We start from the raw sequence: 25,922 nt of genomic DNA on the forward strand, positions 1-25,922 counted from the left end.
TTGAACGTAATTAATTAATTTTTACTCTGGATATGGAAATTTATAGTACCAGCCACCTATGTTGAATAACTTAAAGAAAAGCAGAACATTGTTGCAGGAAAACATTGTCTTGTCATCCAATAATCCTGTAACACCAATACTATGTTCATAGGATACTTGTAATTGATGTCTTGCATAAACTAATGATGTTATATTTGTCCCTGGTATTCCCTGAGGAAATCCATTTTGTAATGTTTGAATAACTAATCATATAAGAGTTTACAATACACCTGGTATGTATCTGTAAATCACAGGCCACATTCCAAGGTCATCAACCAACTACCAGTTCCCAGAATACTTCTGTCATATTTGCATATTTTTTCCATCGGTGTCGGTATCAGTTGTGATCTTGAAAACTCCATTAGCTTTAATAATTTTTGATTTATTTATCATTATATTGTGAACTGTTGGTACAATGCAGGTGCTTCTGCAATCTTGTCAAAATGTAGAGTGTTCAACACAAACTGTATACAGTTTTGTAGGTCATGTGCAATGTATTGAATTTTTGTTGGGGACTAGATTTGATTGTCACCAATTCCATTGCATTTTGTATGCAATGCGTTGTGCTTGGAAGGCTAATACTACAGTATATATTACAACACACCAGTACATGGGAGAAGAATAGAATGGAATCTCTTTTTCTTGTGACAAAAATAATGAAATATTGTCAAAACTTACAGGACTAGTAGCTGTAACCAGTTTTGTTTGAGTGTCAATTGCAAGTTCTAGCTCTACCTTCCAAAGCATTATGAAAACATATACCAATAGTGTCTATTCAGCTTGTCAACTCAGTGTCTACATGTGCAAAATGCACTTGTATTGTTTAAAATTAAAATTCTACTGCAGACCAGAATTCTCTTGTCAACAATAACAATGCAGTCTACACATGTACAGGCTGAGCTGACAAGCTGAACACTGTGCATCTCAACATGCTTTGGAGGTGTAGAACAAGTAACTGTAGTTGATATTAACAACAAAATTGAGTGGAAAAAAAATCATCAAAAGTTGCAGCTACTGGCCCGTCAAACCAAAGATTATTTGATATGCTTTTTTGAAATTATATGTTCGGTACTTTGTTTTTCATCCTGCAGGTCCTTTTACAAGACCACATCCAGCAATATGGCGCATAGTGTTTGGTAAGTAATCGTGCCCTATGTGTTTTGTGTGTGTCTGTGTGTGTCTGTGTGTGCATTCTACATTGTACATACCGTACATGTACCCTGGTACACAACACACTTTCCTCACATCTCTTTTTGATAATTTTTCCTGGATGCTTGCAACAGTTTACAACATCACGGTCATCTCTGTTTCCTGAGAGCTTTACAAGAAATTCTTGTCAAGATACAGCAAGATTTCATCTCACAAAGCAGCGTACCATACAGAAACATGCATATCAACACAATTGTTCTGCATTATGAATGTAAGATACACAGATCGCTACCATTGATTATTCTTTGCAGGATAATGGCTATATGTTAGATAAAAATTGAGGCTGATTAAAGGTCTGGTGAAATGGTCCTGTTCTTGAGACTGAATATCTTCCAGGGGGGCAATACTATTACACTCGCAACAGAATTGCAACCTAAAAGTACGCGCAAGTGTTAATTTTTTTGATATTTCTATGCGCGGCTTTCATCGGGTCATTTTGCGACACCCAGGTCACGCCCTCAGCGGGAGTCAAGGTTGGCCGTCTGTGACGTCACAGGTGTTTTCATTTACATCGAATAGCGGTCCCACGCCGCCTTATCTCTGCCCAAGGTATCCGCTAACAAAACACCGGTGCTCGCGCTGCCTATTCGCCACGTTCGTCAATGCGAATCGAAATCCGAAGTGGCGAAAAAAATGATCCTAATTTGCCACAGTGGCGAAACTGATTTTTGTTCAAAAGATATGGCAAAATAAAGAAAAAACGTGGCTGTTTGTAGTCTTTTGTTGATCTGCGCTTCTCTCTCGGCGATTCGCAAAACTGTATCTCAGTACTTCCGTATTGCGTCACAATCTTTCGTCGTACGTATTTGCAATCGAGCCAAGTCTCGCGAGAGATTTGACGTTTATGTAGTCTAGTAGTCCACAGCATGCATAAATGGCTCTCGCGAGAATTGAAACTTCGACGCACGCAATCGAGCCCTCGCGACAAATTTGACGTCACTTTGTCTACTGTACTGCAGGCATAGGAACGCCCGCTCACGAGAATTGAAACTTTTGCTATGGGCCTACATAGCAGACATACGAATTTTAATCGAGGCCACAAGGTTCGATGTTGCAGTTGATTTGCATTGCGGATTGCGGTCTGGCTGTTCCGTGTTGTGCATTTTAATCCATGTTGCGGTCGATTTGCATCGCGGTCCTCGTGGTCCGGTATTACCTATTGTTCTTCATTTTAATGGCCTCCATGCGCACAGTCCAGAGCTGCAGAGGGACTGTGCTCCATGATTTGTACCGGGTATTTGTGTCGCGATCTCTACGTTCCGTGTTGTTGTTCGTTTTAATGGCAGTCACAACGTTCAGTGTTGGTGTCCATGCAGTTGATTTGCATCGCGGTCCCAATTGTGTAGCGTGTAGCGAGGCAGGCTAAGGGACCGTGGCCAGTATCGTACGAACCAGAAGAGACAAGCACATTGGTTCAAACACTCAACATTTGACGGGAACTCGAAAAAGTTTACAGTTGAGCCGTTACATTCTTGCCGCTGTCACAGCCACTAAAATAACAACGTCTTCCCATAGTGAAATTGAAGGAGGACACTGTCCTGATCATGTAAGCGGAAAACCTAGAAGTTACCCCCCGTGGGGAGCTTACGGAGGTGTGAAATACCTTACTTCCCGTTATGAGATACGGCGTCGGGCAAACTTCGGAAAGCCGAAAAAAGTCGACTGGAGAGGCTCGGCGGACACGCCCACATCGCATTTTTCTTTTGCCATATTTCATAATCACGCGCGCTAAACGAAAAAAGAAATGAATGTGACTGTTTTATAGACCATCAACTGTATTTCTGTGATTTTGCAACATGGGCATTTCACCAGACCTTTAAGGCATTGGGTAATCATTCATTTCACAGTCTGTAGTACTTGTGAAACAGCTGCACCAAACTTTTGATAAAATATTATTGTAACATTGTTCCAGGGGGTCTACTAATCTGATTATGGTATATAATGGTTTGACAGAGTACGGTACATGATTACATTTCTATTATTCTGAAGATGAATACTTTCTCAGGCACTCTAGTAAAGGGATAAAGTTGGCCATTTTTCATGAATTTTATTTGCCCAAGATACTACTTATATTGTTTGACATGTTGAAAGATACTGAATGAATGGGTGACCCTACATGTATTCGATCCTGGTTTAAAACACGATAAATGAAACCATCGCGAGAAGGAATAATCTTCTCGCGACGGTTTCATTTAATTTTTTTAAAACCGGGGTCGAATATATGTAGGGTCACCCATTCATTCATTCAGTATCTTTCAACATGTCAAACAATACAAGTAGTATCTGGTATCAAACAAAATTCATGAAAAGTGGCCGACTTTGTCCCTTTAAGGCAAAGAATAAAAAACTTGGTGATAAAATGAATTTTGTATATAATGTTGGTAATGAGTGTTTTGTTGAGGTAGTATGTGCCTTGAAAGTGAAAGACTTAAAACTTTTGCCCAATCATTCCTCAATGAAACTTTCAACTGCTTCCTTGCCAAATCAAGGATATAAATCTGGGGCCACTGTGCAAGAGAAACGAGTTACCTAACATTTACCGGTATTTGAAATTCAAAATGGTCGCCATCCCTGTATAAGTTTCAATTTTCGAAAAGCTTAGGCAGTGAAAATACTACATACGGTACTCCAAGAGCTTTAAAATCTGTCCCCACAAGCAATAGACCAGAAAAGTATTTTCAAAATTTGAGAGTCCAAATATCTGTCCCTAAGGTGCATTTTACCTTAATAAATGTCATGGAGATTCACTGGAGTCAGGCAAACACAAAACAGCTGATTCTCTGTTCAATGTACCGTACTCACATCAGTATCTCTTGATAAGATAAAAGCATGTGCTATGCATGCTACAGTATTCATCAATTTTTGGTCTGTATATTAATGTCAACCCAAACAATTGCCAGTGTTATGATTTATCCAGTAATAATGGGGGACGGTAAAAATTATGCAAATTTAAGATATGCAAATTAAGTTTTTTCAAGGTTTTAGCGAATTAAGTTTTAAGTGTACAAATAGATAGAGTATTCTATTTCAGTCTCAAGTCTCATCCTTGGTAAAATGAATATTCCTTTACATGAATTTCATTCCAATTTGTATTTGTGGGCATTTATATGGCTAGAAAGATAACATTTTACATGGAAAGAAATACAAGAAATATAAAAAATATATTGCCCCACTTCCTCCAAGCCATCAATCTGTAGGAAGAGATTTCCTTGATGAAGTACACTTACATTATTTGTTGTTCCTATGGAAGCTATAGCAATGGTCTTAAGAGTGGGCTTCAAAACTAACTTTGCTCTCTGGTGAGAAATGCACTCTGTTTTCTTAGTGTTTCTCTCTAAATTCAATTTCCTATTCAAAAGTTAATTTCCCTATCTCCTGTCAAACTCTGATCTTTTGGGGAAATTCAATTTCCTCAAAATTTGCCGAAAGCAGAATATTGTGTGGATGGCTTCTTGAAAGGTGAAACAGCAATAATAAGGGTGTGTAGGAAGTATATCATAGCATCATGGGAATAGGATAGGATATGCTCCGGTAACTGGATATTTCTTGCTTGCTTACTGTTAGTAAATGTTCCCAATTGTAGTTTCAATAACAATACACAATGTGTGCTGACTTTATTCTGAGCAGAATATTGTCGAAGTATAATTTAGATATTGCAAAGTTTTTCACAGTGTACCACCTAAACTGCCACATGTCTCTCATGGAAGGAGATTGTATTCTTTGATATGTACTCAGCAAGAATAATGTATTTATGTATACAATTTATTGAAGCATGTACAAGTGTCTCTCAAACTTGCTTTGAGTATACATGTATTGTCATGAATTTCAAAATTTTAGGCACTGTTGATGAAGTAAATACTTGTCGCACAATAAATGTACAGTTCTATCATGAAAAAGGGATAAAAGTATGCGAATTGACCATCTTTCAACGTATTCAAAGTTGTTAACCAATATAACTGACTTCATAAATTATGTAAAATACAAATGATTAAATATTTATGTCTTCCAGAAATATTTGCCATATACATGTAACTGGTAGCTACTCCACAGAACTGCAAACTTGAGCATGAAATTACTATAATATTGTTAGCGTATATTTGGCATTCATCATTTCATTTTATAGCTTTATTTGATATTGAAAAATTAAGTGGATTTTGTCAGGTATTTGATCGCACAGAAGTAGATAGGTGTGAAAATGAGACTGTCTCTCACTAATTGTTTTGTAGGAGAGAGTGGCCTCAATCACGCCACTCCACAAACTGTCCTCAATGAAGTAACTGTCAATCATTTTCCATAGTTGAATTTGCAAGAGTGAAGATGGACATTACCTTTGTATACAAACTATCAAGATTATTCTTAGGGGACCTCTAGCTGTGTATTCTATCAAAATTGTACTCCCTAGGTTGTTTGTGATTAATCCAAAATACAGCATTTGTCCACTTATACTAAATGCTACAGAGTTACGCAAACTGAGGTATAAAGTTGTGCAGGATTACTGTAATCATGTGAATGAACAAATCTAAGGAGTCCAAAATGTACAAAAAAGAGAACGTAATTCTTTTTTTCTCTCTTTTCACAGGTCTCAGTGTTGTGTATCTGTTGGCACTTGGATTTATACTCTTCCAAAACATTGATGATATTAAAGCAATGATGTACTCACTTTACCCAGAACTCAGGAATGTGACACCAGATTCTAAGGTAAGTCATACCACAAGCAATATGTTACAACGCTGTGTTAGTCTTTTCCTTCCCAATCTGCCATGGTTGATCAGACTTCCTCAAAATGATGTACATGTAGGAGATGGTATATTAGTCTTTTGAACACTAGGTCCAATAGGCCAATGCCATGGTTTTTTCATATAACATATGCCATTGTTGGTAACTTAGGCAAAGATCTTGTGACAAAATTGTTGTTTCATTCGATCATTTTAAAGTCACTTTTAAAGATTTAAAAAAATACATATTTTCAACATTGCTTCAAAAAAACATACCAGTACTTGTTGCTTTAATGTTTAGCATGTACTGGTATGTTTACTGAGTTGAAGTAGAGTGAGATCTGTTCCATAATTTTACCAGATCCAAGGAACAAATAGAAAATGGCAATAACGACAGATTTATCTTGAACCACTTTAAATGTGAGTGCATTTTAATACTAGGATAGTAGGGAATAAACATATTTCATATTAAAATTGTATTTTTAATAAGCATGAGCTGTGTACTGTGTGAACTATTGCATTTAATTTAAGATATTTTCACAACAGTGGACGACTTCAAAACTGGGCAATTATCAATGAAACATAGGATAAGTAGCCTTCCAGTTGATCAGATTTGATAAGCAATGATCCCTTGGAAGAAGTGAAGTACAGTTTAACTGTAGACTGAATTTTTCCCCTTTGAGATTTTTACTCACTGTGTTCCCTGAGAATGGACAAGAGAATAAGAAACTTGCTTCTCATGCATGGCTGGCACAGATGCTATAAATTGATTTCAACTCTAAAAGCTTTCCTTAATGGTCACAGTCTTTCACATTTTCACATGTATTGACAGCTGACCTGTATAAGCCATGGTTTTATGAGTTCAGTCACACGTAGTAACTTGAAGTGATGCAACTTGACTTTAGATCCACTCCCATTTGCAAATCAATTACCGGTAGGTAGCCAGTAGAAAAGTAGATTTAGATATCAAGCGACGTGACCCACACACAAAAGTCAATGAAGCCATTCTCTTAATGCATGTAGTAGACATTTATCTGATGCTGTTTTCAGGAAAAAAATGGCTATCAGGAAGCTATCTCAATGAGTTCTATCCGTGTTGTTCACAGAAGCACAATGAAACCATATTGTACATCGGTAAAACACCATTACTGTATGCCACCCCATTAAACAGAAAAATGACAAATTATCCATAAAATACAAAGAATACCTCTACAAATATCAAAGTGCAAACTTTTCCAGAATAAACAAAAGAATTTGTGAATTTTTCAGATTTCACCATTTTGTTTTAATCATAATTCTTATCACAATGTGGATACTTTTTGTGTACAGTTAGAGAAACAACACGTAAACAAACCAATGGTAATGATAAAATAATTCTATCCTGATTGTGCTGATTGCAAATGACGTCATTTTTCTCTGCCATTAATATGCATAAATAAATATTTGTCTGCATTTTCCACATAAATGACAAAAATAAAACCTGCTAGTGTTACAATAGCTACCAAAAGTCACACTCATTCATATGAATTTATGGCTCAGATTACAATCTGCAACAACAGCCATGCAGGCAACAACAAAATTTGTCTAAATTTTAGGCAGCATTGTCCTATGTCATGCATACAGCTATATTTAGTAATCAAACCTGAAATCGCAATCAACACAATTGTAAACTCTACTGACCAATACATTTTCATCAATTTACGTCATAGGTACGACAATTAAGTGGTAGAGGCTTAGGTGAATATTCTATTTGCCTTAATAACAATATGGATTAAATTTTAATTCATAGAAATGACTGACATCTCAGTTCACGTTGCTTTCATCTCCAACTCTGCCAAATACTTGTTGTTACGATAGGAAAAGCTCTCCAAATTTACAAGAAATTATACAAACTAATTCAATGGTCTATGCTGCAAGTTTTTGTCACCATTACTCAAGCTATATCAGAAAACCATCCAATACTTGGTATTAAGCAGTCAGTATTGTTTGCAGTGTCTCTATCAAAAGGAAAGATACTCAACTAAAATAGGCAAAATTATTGCAACATCATGCATCCCAAAAGCCCTATCGTATAGTATCTCGGAAGCTTTCAGTTAATTGGTTGATTGAAATTCATTGTTATTTCCAAATTACCAAGCAGGTGGACAAGATATTTTCAGACTCCTTAAGTTGCTGTAAATAATGACAAGTACTGACAATCTACCAATCGAATACAAACTTCTAAGCCAGTACGTTGCCAGGTTGTATTTCCCCCTCGAGTGTTGCAGATTGGCCATTGATCAGCGTCAGAGCAAACGCAGTTCAAATTTGCCATGTGCCATAGTGCAGTCCCAGTGTGCCTCTTGCCCTATTAGCTTCAGATCATGAGCATAGATTACAAAACACAGGCCCTCAGCTCTCACTTAATTACCCTTTGCTGCATGTCATAGGCTGCCTATCTCTGCACAGCATCAGAAGTTTGTATGTGACATGCATTCCACCCACATACCATTACCAGTAGCTCACTGTAAATGTTGCAGGTCGTTGATACAGTTTGCTGTTAAGGGTTCCATCCAAATATCTTACTACTCCCCTAACATTTTCAATTTGATTTTGCTTTTGATGTCATGCTGTGCCTTGGCATTGTACCTTGAAAATTATTGACCTAACATAATTTTATTTTCCTTTATTTTCATATAATTACCGAATTGAGACAAAATTTTGCAGCTGTTTTGAAACTTTAACCTTGGAGATTATTTTCTTCCTGTAGAAAAAGCATGAAATTAAGATTTTGTGCAATTATTACTGACTGGTAAGGGGAAGTTTCCAATTTTTAGGACGTTAACCGCAAATATTAAACATGATCACCTGAACGTACATGTAACATTGCCAAGAACAGTATTGGAGCTGACTTTGCAGCGATTTGGAAGCTTTTGTCCAATTGGTTGGCAGAATCTTACCATTATAATTGAATAATACAAATAAACTCTCCAAGTTGCTGTGAATAGTGACAATCGACCAATCAGCTTAAACCTTGCAAGTCAGCCACAGTACTGGTATTGTCAATAAATAGGTCTAGTATACTTGAATGATTTCTGCTGGAAAAATTCTAAAAGATGAAATTCCAACAATTCATGGTATTGCATACCCATACATGTAGACTCAAATTGTTTATTAAATACAGTGAATAAATTTTCCTATTACAGTAATCTGTTGATACTGATAAAAAGGCTATGCATATCATACATGTAAGAACTTTAGGCTATGAAGTCCAGGTATATCTCCAATCTCAGATTAGTATACCTGTACATCTCAACCTCAGATCAGTATACCTCTACATCTCCAACCTCAGATCAGTATACACCTCTACATCTCCAACCTCAGATCAGTATACCTGTACATCTCAACCTCAGATTAGTGTACATCTACATCTCCAACCTCAGATCAGTACATGTATACCTCTACATCTCCAACCCCAGATTAGTATACCGGTACTTCTATACATTGCCAACTTCAGAGACGTACCTATATACATTTCCTACCTCAGATAGGTACCTCTACATCTCCAACCTCAGTTCATTCCCTGTATATCTCCAACCTCAGTTCATTCCCTGTATATCTCCAACCTCAGTTCATTCCCTGTATATCTCCAATATTAGATCATTACTTGTAGGCATAGACAGTCCATGCCTCTACTATCTATGCTCTAGGGTACATACTATGTCTCACCTCACTGACAACACTAAACATAATTTTGATTCTTTTGTGTAGCCCCTAAACAGTCAAGTTGTGCTTGACAGGATGACAATCCTAGCCCAGCACTGCCAGGACCTGCAGAGAATTCAATAGTAATTTGTCACCAAGCAGAAATGACTTTTCATTTCTGTACAATTCTACTATAGTCATCACTGCAGTGTGCGCTGTGTATAACAGTTGAAAAGTACATGTAACTTGATTAACAGAGACATAAAATCCAGTATCACCCAAGGGCATTTATAGAATGAATAAGGATGTATGATTCACATTCATATGACCTATATCAGCTTATGAGTGCAAATTTCTATATATTTTTTAGTTTTGCGACAACATATATGAAGTGAAAATCTTGTTTTTTATGCAAATCAACGGACAACTTAGTTTAATGTACATGTACTTGTTTATTTTATCTCTTTATTTGAATTTTATTAATTTTGTCATGCAGATATAGGCAAAGACAATACGCAGGTAATTTTGTTTTACTTCACTGAGTGAAAATGTGATTCAAACAGTTACATGTAGCATAAAACAGCCTTTATTGAATCAAATTCTTGACTGGAAATAATAAGCAAACATTAGTGATGACAGTACAGCTAAAATTGTAGGTTAGTTCTCACTGTTGGTCTCTTGTGAAAATGATTCTGTGATTCTATTATTTATCTTATCTTATCATTTTTTGCTGGCAAGATCAAACTACTTACATTTAATTAAATTTTATAAATGCAGCAGTAATTCTTACACATAGCAAGATGATGATGATAAGATCAGTGTTCAGACACATATATTGTATGAATTGATAATGCTATTACTACTAGGGATATATCATGTGAAATTTTTAGCCATGTGGCACACTCTCAAATTTTTGATATTTATTTTGTTCAAAGGAATGTGAAAACAAAAGGCTGGCATGGTTTGTCTTGATCAACATATTAAAACAAGAATTACAAACAAAAGCCATTCTTTTTTATAGCCTGAATTGTCAGTTTGTCTGGTATACAGCTAAAAACTAATGACAGTTCTTCATGTACAGTACTTAATTACTTTTCATTCATGAGATTTGTGATAGTCTGCCTTGCATACACAAAAAAAAACACAGAATTGAAGTGACCCCTGAAATTTTGTGCATATAATAATGTTAAAATATAATTTTGTCATTGAATACCACTATTCCAGTTTGTGTTTTTTACCTTCCATGAATAGAAACAGAATTAAGTTACATGCAGCCATGCAGTTCTCACATGTCTATTGAATAGTGATATGTGCTTTCTGCAGTGTATTTGATTTCAATAATAGCTTTAAAGGAGATATTTAAATTTAATATGGAATGGGCAATGTTTAGTGCTTCCATTGTTTCCAGCAAATCATTATAGATTTTTCATTTTCACTACTCCAGTTTCTGTAAGTGCTTTTGGCATAAAGTGAATTGTTCCCATGGTGCTACAGGAATGAAAGTTCAAAGGTCCAACATATCAGAACACTGTGTCAAAATATAAAATGTGAATCTTTTTCACGTTGTTTTAATGAAAGAAGCCACTAAAAAGTGAGTTTGGGTAATTTTATTTGTTCAGAATTATGTGCCTTTGTTTTTTTTGACATCTAACGAATGAGATGTAGGCATGTCAATTACAGTACAGAAAGCTATGAAATATTAATGAAAGATATGTGTGGTATATATTTTACATGTAAAAGTCTGCTCAATCTTTGCATAAATAACTGTTTTATGTTCATTGCCGCACACTGATACTGAGGAATTGTGGGTACCAGTACATTCTAATGACAAATAAACTATCATAAATGTACAGTGAATATATGCCTTGCAGTTATTGTTTACACAGAAAGATTTCCCTTGATAAAGCATATCTTGATAAAGCAACATCTGTACATGTGCCATATCTGAAACATCATTCATTTCTGTTTTGTCCATGGCCTTTTAACGACTGTCATGTCTTTGTGTTGCCCATTTTTTGTACACAATGAACATCCATTGTCTGATATGCCATAAATGCTGGCATGAAATTCAAAACATTGAACTCATTTAGTGAAATATTGATCCATCCATAAATGTTTGCTTTCTGAATGGAATCAAAGTAAAAATTGTCATCAGTGCATCAGCAGGATACACTCTCCGTGCATCATAATGAAGGAAAGCTTTCACCATTGGAGAGAATGGGTGTATACTGGAGTAAATAAATTTATAGTACATATATCAGAATGTGTATTAAGTAGTATGATTTACTCAGCAGGCGATATTGATTGCAATAGGCCAGCTGTACACTAATAGCTCTTCATTCAGCAGTGTGGTGGTATTCCATTGTGTGCATTTCAATACAATTTAAGTGCTGGAAGTTTGATGAGTTTAAGCTGTCTCGTGGCAAACATGTTGATAACTCTACAAATATCCCAAATCCTCCTCTGAATGATGTCCAATGTATGAAGAGTTGGATTGGGAATATCCCTCCGACATTGAAATCCAGCATTTTAATGGGAAGGTTAAGGTTCTGTTTCCAACAAATTACTCACAAATCTGATGAAAGTGAAATTGGAGGAGAGAGTTTACACTGAGTCACATGACAAACTGTGGCATCAACTAAGTAAATACTGTGTATATCCCAATACTCGTTTCACACAGACTAAAATATGAGACATTTTCCTCTGTGATGGGCTACTTAATATAATCATACATATCCATCAACCTACATTAATATTGTGCTACCATAGATACTTTAAATCGGGCTTTCATAGAAGTACCAGCGTTGCAGTTAAAATATAGGTTTTTATAGTAGTTAGCAGTTTGCTATAATGCATGATTTCATGTTTTTAGTCCCCGCGGACGAAGTCCGGCGGGGACTTATAGATTGGGTCCCGTCCGTGTGTCCGTCCGTCCGTCCGTCCGTCCGTCCGTCCGTCATCAACAGTTTCTCAGACACTGCTAAACTGATTTTGTTCAAACTTGGCACAAAGGCATAGCACTATGACCTACAGATGCACATCGATTTATTTTGTGATACGATCCAATATGGGCGCGAGGCGGCCATTTTATTGTGATTTTTCATGTCTTTGGACCATAACTCAGACATCCTTGAGAACATTCTGCTCAAACTTGGCACAAAGGCATAACATTATGGCTTTCATATGCGTGTCAAATTATTTTGCGGTATGTTTCAATATGGGCGCGTGGCGGCCATTTTGTTGCGATTTTTCATGTCTTTGGACCATAACTCAGACATCCTTGAACAGATTCTGTTCAAACTTGCCACAAAGGTATAACACTATGGCCTACATATGCATGTCAAATTATTTTGTGATACAATCCAATATGGCCACGAGGCGGCCATTTTGTTTGCGATTTTTCGTGTCTTTGAACCATAACTCAAAGATCCTTGAACCGATTCTGTTCAAACTTGACACAAAGGCATAACACTATGTCCTACATATGCATGTCAAATTATATTGCGATACGATCCAATATGGGCGTGAAGCGGCCATTTTGTTGCGATTTTTCATGTCTTTGAACTATAACTCAGACATTCTTGAACCGATTCTGTTCAAATCTGGCACAAAAGCAAAACATTATGTCCTTCATATGAACACCAATTTACTTCGTGATATGATCCAATATGGCCGACAGGCGGCCATATTTTTGCGATTTTTTCATGTCTTAACCGAACCATAACTCAAACATCCTTGAACCGATTTGGTTCAAACTGGCACAAAGGCAAAGCACAATGGCATACATATGCATGTATCAATTAAGCTTGCGATAGGATCCAATATGGCTGCAGAACTGCCATTTTGTTGGAATTTTGCATGTCTGTGAACCGTAATTCAAAGGTCATTACACCCATTTTGTCCAAACTTGGCACAAAGATCAAGCACTATGGCATACATATACATGTCAATTTACTTCGTGACATGTTCCAATATTCTTGTAGCTAAATACTTTGTACTGTTCCAATATGGCTGCCAGATTGTCATTTTTTTCCAATATCGCTGTCAGATGGTCATTTTTGGATTTTTTCATGTCTTTTAGGCTTAATCATATGCAAATATTCTTTAACCGATGTTGTTGAGACTTGGTACAAAGATAAAGTACTATGGCATACATATGCATGTCTACTAATTTTGTGCTATGATCCATATGGTCATAGACAGCCATTTGATTAAAATTTTGGTGTGATTTTTTTATGTCTTTGAAACATAAACATAGGTCACTGTCCCTCGATGGACTGATTTTGTTCAAACGTGATACGAAGATAAAATACTATGGCTGCATTCTTGTGCACATTAATTTGTTTCATTATATGATCGGAAATGGCTGATTACAACAACATACTCGATCCCATACCATTTCGAAAATTCCACCAAACCATGTGTATAGTATGTGCCATCATGACACTGGAGGCAGTAAGGGCATCGTTATGTGTGATGTAATCAAAAGTTCCTTGAGTGGTCATTACCGGCAGAGATGAGTCATTTATTGAACGTTCCTCAGATTACTTTATTATGCAAGTCACAGGCCTGATGTACCCGTTGCATCAATGTCATTCCACAGCTACCTAGACCACAGCTACCTAGACACCAAAGATTATAACAAAATGGACAAGCGGGGACTGTGTCATCAACGATGACTTGTTGAGAAAACAAATCATATAATAATATGTTATTTTCTTCTCAATATGAAATAAATAAAGTAAAAAGTGAATTGGAAGAGAGTTTTGTAATTCAATCTTAAATGTGATATTTTGTATCATAAATTTGCAAAAATAAAAAACAGTAATTTGGTTGTCATTAGTGTGTCCTCTGCTTATTTGAATTACATGTGTGTTAGGATTTTGAAATGTGTCATCACAACTACAACTACAGTATTTGCATGTGACTCAAAATGTCACTCCAACCTACTTTCCTACTTCTGAAGGTCAGCATTATTTTAAATACATGTTCCAACATTAACCCTGTTTTCAGTAAAACCTCTTTTATTCTATCGTAGCGAAATCTATGTACTAAAAGCTTTCCTTCAATTATCACAAATGAAAAATTTTTTATCGTAATGTCTTTCTGTAGATTTTATATTTATTTTCATTATTTTTGGTGTGGAAACCAAGCATTTTCTTCTTCTGCTCCCCTAACTTTGTTGAAAAAAAACAAAATGCATTGTATGGAAAATCTGTGTTATTGTTGACAACTAAATTCTAGTCCTGACTGAAATTCAGTTGTCTAAATGAGCAGTTGAAATATAATGTGGTCATCACACACAAATGTAACATACACAGAAATACCGATACACATTGTATTGACAAGTTGACCACTAGGAACAAGAAATATGTGCATGATATTTGCAGTAGTCTGTAACAAGAGAGTGTATTTTACAAAGACATAAACAATACTGAAAAAAGCATCAAAAGTTACAGCGGATGAGCCTAAATATTGACTAAATTATTTATCACATCAAACTGTGGATTTTAACGAAAATGTGTCAAATAAATTGAACTTATTTACTGAATGTACAGTGTGTGTTATCAGGTTTCTGCAATTTAACATTTCACTCTCCAATCTGAGGTATGGCCTTGATAAGCTAATTTCTGTAATAATTTCTAATAGCTTTCAGAATGAAAATTAAAATTTTACCGTCAATAGCATTTTATTATGCAGTGACAAATATGTTATCAAATTACTAGTGATTGACATATGTGTTACTATAATAATGAGTGATTTTGCCAAACAGTGTCTGATACATCTCTTTTCTCTTTCAGGAATATGCAGTTAACTGTTCCGTTGTTACATTAGAGCGAATCTGGAGTCATATGGACATATTTGCATTTGCACATTTCTCTGGTTGGGCGTTAAAAGCACTATTAGTGAGGCATTATGGGATATGTTGGACAATCAGTGTGACGTGGGAGATTACTGAGGTTAGTTGATTCATTGCTAAGAAATTCATTTTGTTCTAATCTCAGTGAGAAATTCAAGCCTAAATCCATGTACAATGTACGTGTATACATGTAGGTATTATATATATTGTATCAAGTTAACTTAGGAATACCCAATGGCCTCTGACTTAAAAGTTCAGCAGATGTTGAGATGTTTATTGATTTGCCTGAGCAGAGAGAGACATTCAGATATGGCAATAGATTCTGAAATAATTGCTTTGATACGCCAGATGTAATCATTATTCATTAATGGTATCCATCACAAAGGACTCTTGTAAGGTGTGCAGTTTTGAACAAGTGTATCTTATGTGTATTGAGGAAAAATGCCTTGAAAACATTTAGAATTTGAAACGCAGCATTCTGAAGTATTTTCTATAAGAGTATAGCTTGTGACATACACATGAAATCAGCTTTCATGTAATTACTTATACAATCAGCTTTATGGATATGTAATTTCTTACAATTTTATCTATGAATTTATAAACACAGATGCTATCAGAATTATGAGAAGCTTTGTGCTTGGCCTGGTTACAATCAGAGTAATTTTGATACCATCTTACAGGTTGCTTTTGCTCATTTACTTCCAAACTTTGCCGAGTGTTGGTGGGATCAATTGATCCTGGATGTCTTGGTGTGCAATGGACTGGGAATCTGGCTGGGAATGTTTGTGTGCAAGAAACTGGAAATGAGTAACTTTCATTGGGAAAGCATCAAGTAAGTTTCCTTGTTTGTGGAAAACACTCAGACATGAACCCATACAGTATACAGCATATAAACATTACATTGGGTTACAAAGAAACAAATGTACTCTATAAAACTATCAGCCATAAACATTAGACATTCTGAAACACCAACACACATCACTTGAACTGTTATTTCAGCATGACCATAGCATTCTTACTTTCATTATACAGGGTGAGTAGGAAAAGTCACCTTTATGAAAAATGTTCTATAGAATCCTTTGGGATCTTGTTTTTCGATAGAATTCTATAAAAAATGGGGTCAAAACTTTATACACTTCTTGAGAACTTCTATAGATATCTACAGAATATCAGGAAGCTATAAAACTCTATAGAATTTTGTACAGTCTTTCATAAGGGCAATCTTTGTTCTTTAGAAGAACCATATAGATAAATTTGGTAATGTTCAAAAAGAGCAACTATTTGTGCTGTCCAGAAGTTATCAAATCAAGTTTGGTATGATTATCACATTTGTGTGGGGTTCATTGCAAACTTTAATGAAACCAGAGTATTGATATTATTAGGCATTATAAATCTATACATAACTTTTCAAGCAGATTTGTGTGTTCTTTGCATTTTTAAGTCCCCGCAAGCGGGGACTTTATGGGTTAGGTCATGTCCGTCCCGGCGTCCTTCCGTCCGTGCACCTGTCATCAACGATTTCTCTGGCATCTGTGAAGCGATCGTTTTGTAACTGGGCATAAATGTAGTACCATATGGTCTCTTGATGCACAGTTCTTATTATCTCAAAATAATTCAATTTAGTCACCAAAATTACTCTTGATGTCTTTTATTCAGACTTTTTTTCTCTGAATCCGAATCTGAAGCCAATGTTTGGATCATGTAAATACACTGATGACGTAAATCACCGGACTGTACGATTATTTATGGGGGAGACGCTAGCAAAGGTTGTAGTCGATTCCAAAAGGTATTTCGCAGGACTGGTGACGGTTTCGGTTGGTCAGTTTTAGGAGTTTTAGGCGTCAAGCGTTGTCTGTCGTGATAAACGAGAGCCACAGAAAGCTTTAGTAATTTGCAAAATCAACTCGTCAGTTTTAAACGTCATCGTTGACAAGCACTACGGTTGTTTATGCGGGCTCCCGTAAAATAATGGTATGGTCAGACGATTTGAATCGCTGGTGATCACATGCAGTGAACACGTGCTCTGAAATGTTGCTGTTTGACGAAGGTATTTATCTGTTTGGGATCAGACGGTCCGTCATGACGGGACGAGAAAATGAAGGCGGCGTTCGACGTCGACTGCATTGGCCACGAATGATGCCGTCCGCAAAGTAATGCAGTACCGAAAAACCGTCATTAATATTCAACTTTTTTTCGCTACTCGGAAGTTGAAAGAACGGCTAGTACGGGATCGAAATAAAAACACTCGAGAAAGAACGTCGACTTTCAAAGTCTGAAGGAGCCATGCTCTGCCCGATGGCTATCCCTTGGTGGAGCGTAACGGTGCGAAGGCCCGCGCTGTTTTTGGAGTTTGTTGATGAATGCCGCAAATAACAACGTTGCAGACGGCTTGCTGAAGCAAACAATATTCGTTCGTATTGCCATGACATGCATGTTGATGATGCCGATCATTGACCAATGTAATTTTGTCTTTCATAGTCAGGATGCAAACCTTTCGATAATACAACCAATGATACAGTCGACCATCGCAGAATTACGGACAGTGTTAGATGTAAAGGAATCATGAATGCAACCTCTCGATAATACAACCAATGATACAGTCGACCATCGCAGAATTACGGACAGTGTTAGATGTAAAGGAATCATGAACGCGAGTTCAGAGAAGAAATCGAAGCCAACCACACGACCTGACATATGCTAATGAGAGCTGCGTCATCCGCTTTGCCTGTGCAAACTCGCGTCGACGCTTCATCGCGCCGAACATTTGATACAGCGAACGGAGGAGCGATTTCCTGCCAACTGTAAGCTTACTACATGTACTAATATCCTATTGTGTCTTGACAAAGTCATAAATGCAAGTAAATACCCAGAGATTGACAATGAACTCCTTGACTACGGTATCGAGGCACTTAAAACTTCATCGATCATCTTGGATCAGACTACGTAAACCGTGAGCACTCGCGGCAACGCGTTTAGAAACGACTTCAGACAAGCGAAGTTTACGCTGAGAACTCGGAGTCATGTCGTTTGCTAATTCAAGAATATGCGGAAAGGTTTCCTGCAGTTCGACAATTGACATGTATTGCAGTAGTAATTCCTGTATCCTTGGTTGCATGCGAAAAGGGCTTCAGCTGCTAAAACAGGAGCCAGTAGTAGATTTTCCGACGGCAATGTAGATAATTTGATGTTGCTCTCAATGGAAGGGCCGTGTGTTGCCGATTTCCAGTACGGCAGAGCAAGGGAGATATTTGCCTCGAGGGCTCGCAGAAACCCTAGGAATTCTTAGATGTTGAATGTTATTGACATGATACTCAGAATTCAACATTAACACAATTATCAGTAGTTTACAGCTACTAAACATTCCAAACAATGTAAACAGCAGGGACTGTGTCATCTTTCGATGACTTGTTCATTTCTCATTGTTTCTTATGTCTGTTTCAGAGATATACATTCCACATCAGGTAAAATACGGCGAGCTGTGCTTCAATTTACTCCTGCAAGGTGAGAATAAATCTCATAAAACATAAGAATCAATCTGAATAAAATCTTCAAAGAAAGTTATTGCTCTATTTGGCAACCCTATGAGTTTCATAAAAGTGATTATTTTAAGAAATAGAGGAAAAGTCATCTGTAATTCCAAACATGACTGTCAGTTCTTGATTTGAAATCCATGCTTCTATATACCGCTACATGAAACAAGGTATTGACATACAGCTAGCCTTTTGTAGAGCGCCCTCTATGGCAACTTGCAAATTTTTGAACAAAAATCTGTTTCACTCTTGCATCTGATACGGTTCTTTTTACACTTCTCTGTTTGATATTGCTTTGTCAAAGGCAAGGTTTGTGGATGTTGGAGAACATGCTGTTTACTCTTTAATACAATGTTATCAATGTATTTTTCCTTTCTTCTGGTAGTTGGACACATGTAAGATGGTTAGACCCAAATTCATCATGTATGAGAGTCGTTGCTGTTTATATTCTTCTAGTGATGTGGCAGGTAAGATGTCAGTAGGTGCATTTAAATTTATGACTGTTTATTTTTACTTTTTACACATTTATTTTGAGTCCATAAACCAGATGGAAATACACACAGAAAGCAGTACCAGTTGTTCAGGTATTAGATCTCTGTGGTGGATTTACAGTCTAATGCTGCCTGTGTAACAGAATTTACAAAGATTTTAAAAAGTGTCAAGTGTAATGTTACACTTATCAAGTTATTTTATGCATGGTAGAGTCATGGTTTGCCCTGTATTTTTACAGCAAGCATTATCAATCCAAAGATATTACACTTAACTCAAGTTGTTTAGTCATGCGTTCTAAGACCCCAACAAATAATGGTATTGCCTGTAAGCACGTTCAGATATGTAAATTTGGTGAAAATATCCACATTGTCCCTCATCCATGTCATTGAGGGTATAATTTCATGAGCTTTCTGTGCTTTTTATTTCATTAGAGAAGACAGAGATCTATTACTGATTTAGAATTTCCATTTGCAATTTTCCCCAGTCTCCACTAGAATATACATGCTTGCATTCTACCTTTTTACTAGCATGGTTTAGTCCAAATCTGTTGTTTTCAATTGTCATCTTGGACCTCCATACTGGGACATAGGGGTGGAAACGTTAAGGAGGCCTTGGTATAATGATTGAGGACACTTGGAAACATAGATCAGCTTTAATGCCTTATACAAAACACTGTCAGGGCAGGTTCTCTGTATCTGTAAACAGATGCATTTATTTAAAGGGACAGATTATCAGCTTTATCTCTTAAAAATTGACTCTACAGAAATTTCAAAAGAAAACAAAGGACTAACATCACATAAATAGTCAACATTAATGCAGAGACCAGTGATTAAGGATTGCTGTATGATACAAAGCCAAGGAACTGTCTCCATGTATAGAATATTTTTGTTTCTATAAAAATGATATTTGTCATTACAAATATCAATTCCGCACCAGTGCCTGAAAATACATGTTATTTCTCTGCATGTACAAGACTGTAGACATTGCTAAACATAGTTGTTGTTCTGTCTTCTTTCTGTTTCCACAGGTGACAGAACTGAATACTTTTTTCTTGAAACACATATTTCTGATACCAACTGGTCACCAATTGAATGTTATAAGGATATTTCTCATAGCAGTCATCGTGGCCCCTACTATTAGGTAAGTCACTATACCCATGTCCCATCCCCCTCATCAAACAGAAATATTGTCAAAGAATATTATACTCAATGTTTCTGAGTGTAAATCACCCACAAAATACATTCTTGTTGCATGTTTTTTCAGTGTTTGCAGTGTTCTTAACACACATCTTTGCAGCAAACTTGTAATTGGTCAACTTAGGCTAGGTCTCCAGTTTGGAAATTTGCTTATGATGTAGTCTTCATCATTCTTGAAATCTTTCTGTGAGATGCGCCACTATCTACAGCAGTGCTAAATAGGACAGAACTTGGAGTGCATTCACCTATGTTAACATCTGTATTTCTCCTCATTCATGGTCACCATATTCCAGGCAATATTATTCATATGTCACTGATCCACGCTGTAAACGTTTAGGTACACAATGCTGGGTATTCTGGTGAGTTTGGATTGCTCTGTCATTCATCACATCTTCTGCATGTCTCTCTGAAATTGTCAGGGATTTTTTTTCAGTTTGCACAGCATGCTGTTTATCATAAAAGGACATTTACTTTTTGTTACGTGTTTGTTTTCGGTTAAGCGTACATCTTTTCTCACCTGACAACCTGCAGCATCATCACTACTGTTATACCTTTCAATTATTTTGTTTGGAATGTCTGGTAATTTCACTGACCAGATCTAAGCCTAATTCCACTTTCTCTAGCAGTACTTACAAACTTGAAAAATCTGCATGAACAAGTATGAGTTCTGATAAAGAGGACTTGAGTCCTGGCACTTTCAAAATATGAAATCTTAAGCACTTGCATGTCAGTGTATCAAGCACTTCTGAGAACTGATAATTCTTTCAGTGTTCACAATTTTATTATTAAAGTCCATCGTTCAGGTAACAACATTTTAACAAATATATATATCTATGTGTGTGTGTGTATGCAAATTTATTTCAAATTTTAACATTGCAAACTCATGGATAAGTTCATCAAATGGTCCAAAAGTTTGTACGTCCATGATGGTGTAGTGAAACAGTAAAGGCAGCAGGCTGATGATGGTATAGAGAATAATCCACCACAAAAGGCAGCAGGCTGAAACATAAGGGGAACATGTAGATTTGGTTCCTCAAAACAGTAACAACTGAACAAATGCATGGATGAAATGATCCAAAATGGATACAGAATTGCCAACTGCCAAATTACAAATGTTCATAGCTGTAAGAGGTCATGCCAATACTTATTACTGTCACAATTAACCCTAGTCCTGCCAGACAGTTTCACTTCTTCATGTGTCAATTCAACAGCAGTATTACGCCAAGTCTGTATTCACTACTTGGCACGGCATGTAGGTAGCAGATATGGTCACTAAAAATCATGGGGGCCTTCAAATATTTAAGTTTTTGTTAATGTGCAACATGAAACACTGGTTGAAACCAACTTGGCTTGATGGTGACATTGAACTTGACACAATAAAGGTGAAAGCTGATACAATAGCATGGTACAATGAGTACCGGGTATCATTTGTTTTCATGTGGACTTCAGTATGAGTTCTTGATTTTACTTTTATGTGACCGGACTGTTTATACAGACATTGATGTACCAATACCTGGTCAAATTTACTTCATACAAAAATTTTTTTAGCAATATTTGTAATCAATGATGAGTTGTTTATCCTTCTATTGATATAAAGACCAACAAATGTTCAATGGCATTCCTTTGCTCCAATTTCTTTAACGGAAAAAGCATACTCCAATACCCATATACTTGAATGTACAGTGACAGGTATATAATGTCAAAACACAAATCGCCAATATCAAGCAATGTTATATGATAGCATCTCCTGGCAGTGCACACAAGGAAGCCGTTTATTGTATCCCCAAATATAACTTTAAACATACACATATATGTTTATGTTGACATCAATCTGAAATTATGACAACAGTCACCATAAGGATGCTCTTTTAACTGTGATTGAAATAAGATCCTTGCCCTCTCATCCCTGTTTTCTGCCATGTGGTTCAACCACTGTAATGAAAACAATGTAGTTGTTCCAAATTATGTCCTTGAGTAGGGTATAGGTAAGTGCAAACTCATTGAGTTATCATCATGAGGGTAGACCATGGAGAAAGGTACATGTAGGAATACAAGTATGTAAAATATCTGTTGTTGTTTATAAACAGTCTTAACCGTTATCCTGCCAGGCAATATCACTTCCCCATCTGCCATGTCAGGAAAAAACATAGTATTGAGCCAAAATCGAGTTGTTTAACCTACCGGTACCTGGCATGGTCTGTCATAGTAGGTTCAATTAGCAAAGGCCATGTTTACAGTATCCGTGTTTTCAGGGCCCTCCAAATGTTCAAGTCTCCATTACAATGCATTACATTGGATATGTTATGCATCACTGGTTTAAACTAACTTGACCTGATGGTGAAATATGGTTAAACATTGTAAATCAAAGTGTTTTGTTCTTACAACTGAAGTATAGCCTAGACTGCAGTCTAGTGATGCTGTGTTTTTCTTAAATATCCAAAGTTACACGTACATTTAGATCCACACCAATATTTTCTTGTAACCCTTTTGCAGCGCAATAACGCTATTGGAAGCTTTAATATGCATGAAGTTTGGACTTGAGTTGTTTGCTCACACAGTTCTAACAAATGTTATCCTATGGCTGGTGCTTCAGGTTGGTTCATCACTAATCTATTTCTTGCTTCTTTGCCACTTACAGGGACAATAGCGGTAACTTTTGTTGATATTTTTATTATTTTTGTCATAGAAAACAAGTACAATTTCAAACTCTTCTTCCAAAAGTATGTTGAAATACAGATTGTTAGCATTGCAAACTTGAAACATTGTGTACAAAATGAATGTTATTGTTGACCTATAAACTCTTTCCAAACTAGAATTCAGCATCAGACCCAATATCAATAGACACTTCATTAACAAGTTGAACAATAAATACTTCAGAATGATCTGGTGCAAAACAGAAAATTGTGTTTAACAGACTGAGAAAAAATGATAGAAAATTCACCAAAAGTTACAGCTAATGGAGCTTTAACATGACAGCTTTGATAACTCTTGGCTTACAATCATGCATTATTTGTACATAATCACATTGCTGCTCTCTCAGTACCTTGCAGCATCACGTCACCTATACATCATTAGAATCTCACAGAGATTCACAGCAGTTTACTTTTCATCAAAGTCACCCTTTGTAGTGAAGTTTGACAGTTTCAATGCACAAGAATGCAGTTAAATGGCAAACTTATGTCATAAATGTTATAAATTTGAACTTATTTGTTGTGGCCTATCTTCGAGTCAGTAGGACTGGAAATGTTCAGCTCTGGTATTTACAATAGACCCTTAAAGGTATACTGTCACCTGTTCCAATTTTGCCACAGTTACCATGGAAAGAGAAAATCTAACCAATCACAGATTTTAAGCGGGTGGCCGCTTTTTAAAAACAGCGCCCTCACATGGGCATTTTGAATACCAAGGAACGCCCCTTTGACCATATATGGGCATATCTAGATTACAGGTGACTGTATACCTTTAACCCTTTGAGTGCCAAAGTCAAATTTTGTCACCTTTATAAAATATAAACCCAGACAATTTTTTTTCCAGATCCAGATAATGATCCAGACAATTAGTAATTATTTTTTTCAGATTTTCCTTCAAAATTTTGATCAAAATCTGTACCTATTGAATAGAGATGTCCATTTAATGCAAAACTGTCAAAAGAATTACCAAAAATTCATAAAAATTGGTAAAATGTTGCACTGAAATTTTGGTGGGAAAAATTACAGCACTCAAAGGGTTAATGCACTACATTCCATTATAATGATGTAGCATTCAAAGAATAAAAACTAGAAAAAAGATGACACATGAATATTGTGAAATTCAAACCTACCGGTAGATTCATGGAATTTTTCAATTCCACTTACCCAGCCTCCATTCACACAACTTTATTAAAAATTGTGAACAGCTGATGAAAGAAAAGACTAATACTATTGCTGCACTGCATCAACTGAACTTTCTAGTGCTTTGGAGCACTCCCAAGTTTGATGAAGGAGTTTTGAAATTGAATGTAACCATTCATGATCGCATTTTGTCCAGGTTTGCTTACAACAAAGGCTGCCATTCTATTGGTGGAAAAAGGTTCAAATCAATGCATTTAACACATCTCTCTATGATTTCTGAAAAACGTCAAATATTGTTAAACAATGAATGTCATTTACAAGTTTATGATATCAGCCCAACTTGACTGAACTGTGATGAACCACAGTGTCTCCAATTGTGACTGGATTCTCTATGACAAGCTGCTGAACGTACAATAAAATTTAAATGCTAGTCAACAGAATATGATAAGATTCTATGCTTTTCATCAGAACTGTGTATTTGTTTAGCTTGTCTTTTTCTAAACTTTTGTTGTGGAAAGATTTTACAATTGTCCTTGTTGTCTCATCTTTCTCTCTGCTTTTTTTACCTATCTTGATTTGATCAGATGCTGATTTGCAGTGTGTGTCTCTATTTCATGGTGCTTGTTGCCAGAAGATCCCATCCAAAGGTACGGCAAAATGTTATGGGTAGATACTATTTGATACCACTCTTTGAGTGTAAACAGCACTGTGTATTTACAACCAAAGACATTCTAACAAAAGAACAACAGCATCAACAGGGCAGGAAAAACACATAGTCATAATAAAACATCTACCAGTATACACCAATTGTAAGCACTATTGCAAAAGCAAGATGCCCCCCTGATAGAAGACCATAAGTAAAACATCCATATTTTCTGTGATATGCAGTTCACATTATCAAACTTTCAGTATTATTGCAAAGCATATTTGTTTTCCAAGGCATATTTGGTTTAGCCACAGTTTATCTGATGCATCTGACAGGGATAGCTTATTAATGAATACCAGTATACTTAGCTGTAGTTTGTTAAAGTGTTTATTTACCTCTTGATATTGTCGAAATCCAGGGAAATTGTCTTTCAACAGTATAAAGTACATGCATGTCCAGAACTTCTAGATGACAGAAAGGAGCAAATTTAAGCATATGCACGCACACCATGGAACTCAATACATGAATTCTTTCATCACTGATACAATACTTTAAGCAATCCCTGTTGTCAGAAATAGAAATAGTACTGTGTATAGTATTGTTAAAGCATAGACCCTTGAGGGTCTATGGTTAAAGGCATGGGTCAGGCATCAGATTGTCTTGCCAGGAAATATACTTACTAGATTACAATTTCAATGGAAAACAAAAGGCTATGACACCT

The 25,922-nt window shown here is 36.3% G+C and overlaps 1 protein-coding gene across 2 annotated transcripts in view; it reads left to right on the plus strand.

Annotated features, from left to right (window-relative positions):
• The window catches only part of LOC139116148 (phosphatidylserine synthase 1-like), a 66,029-nt gene that overhangs the window by 39,292 nt on the left and 815 nt on the right, over positions 1 to 25,922 (plus strand). For both annotated transcript variants that reach the window (XM_070678692.1, XM_070678693.1), the window contains 10 exons: positions 1,131 to 1,175; positions 5,828 to 5,946; positions 15,449 to 15,607; positions 16,188 to 16,339; positions 18,949 to 19,008; positions 19,423 to 19,504; positions 20,557 to 20,669; positions 21,019 to 21,084; positions 23,219 to 23,318; positions 25,140 to 25,202. In XM_070678692.1, the coding sequence (XP_070534793.1) occupies positions 1,131 to 1,175; positions 5,828 to 5,946; positions 15,449 to 15,607; positions 16,188 to 16,339; positions 18,949 to 19,008; positions 19,423 to 19,504; positions 20,557 to 20,669; positions 21,019 to 21,084; positions 23,219 to 23,318; positions 25,140 to 25,202 (959 nt within the window). The remainder of the gene's footprint in view (positions 1 to 1,130; positions 1,176 to 5,827; positions 5,947 to 15,448; positions 15,608 to 16,187; positions 16,340 to 18,948; positions 19,009 to 19,422; positions 19,505 to 20,556; positions 20,670 to 21,018; positions 21,085 to 23,218; positions 23,319 to 25,139; positions 25,203 to 25,922) is intronic.

This window comes from Ptychodera flava, chromosome 17 (genome assembly GCF_041260155.1).
Source record: "Ptychodera flava strain L36383 chromosome 17, AS_Pfla_20210202, whole genome shotgun sequence".
In the NCBI taxonomy this organism is placed as follows: domain Eukaryota; kingdom Metazoa; phylum Hemichordata; class Enteropneusta; family Ptychoderidae; genus Ptychodera; species Ptychodera flava.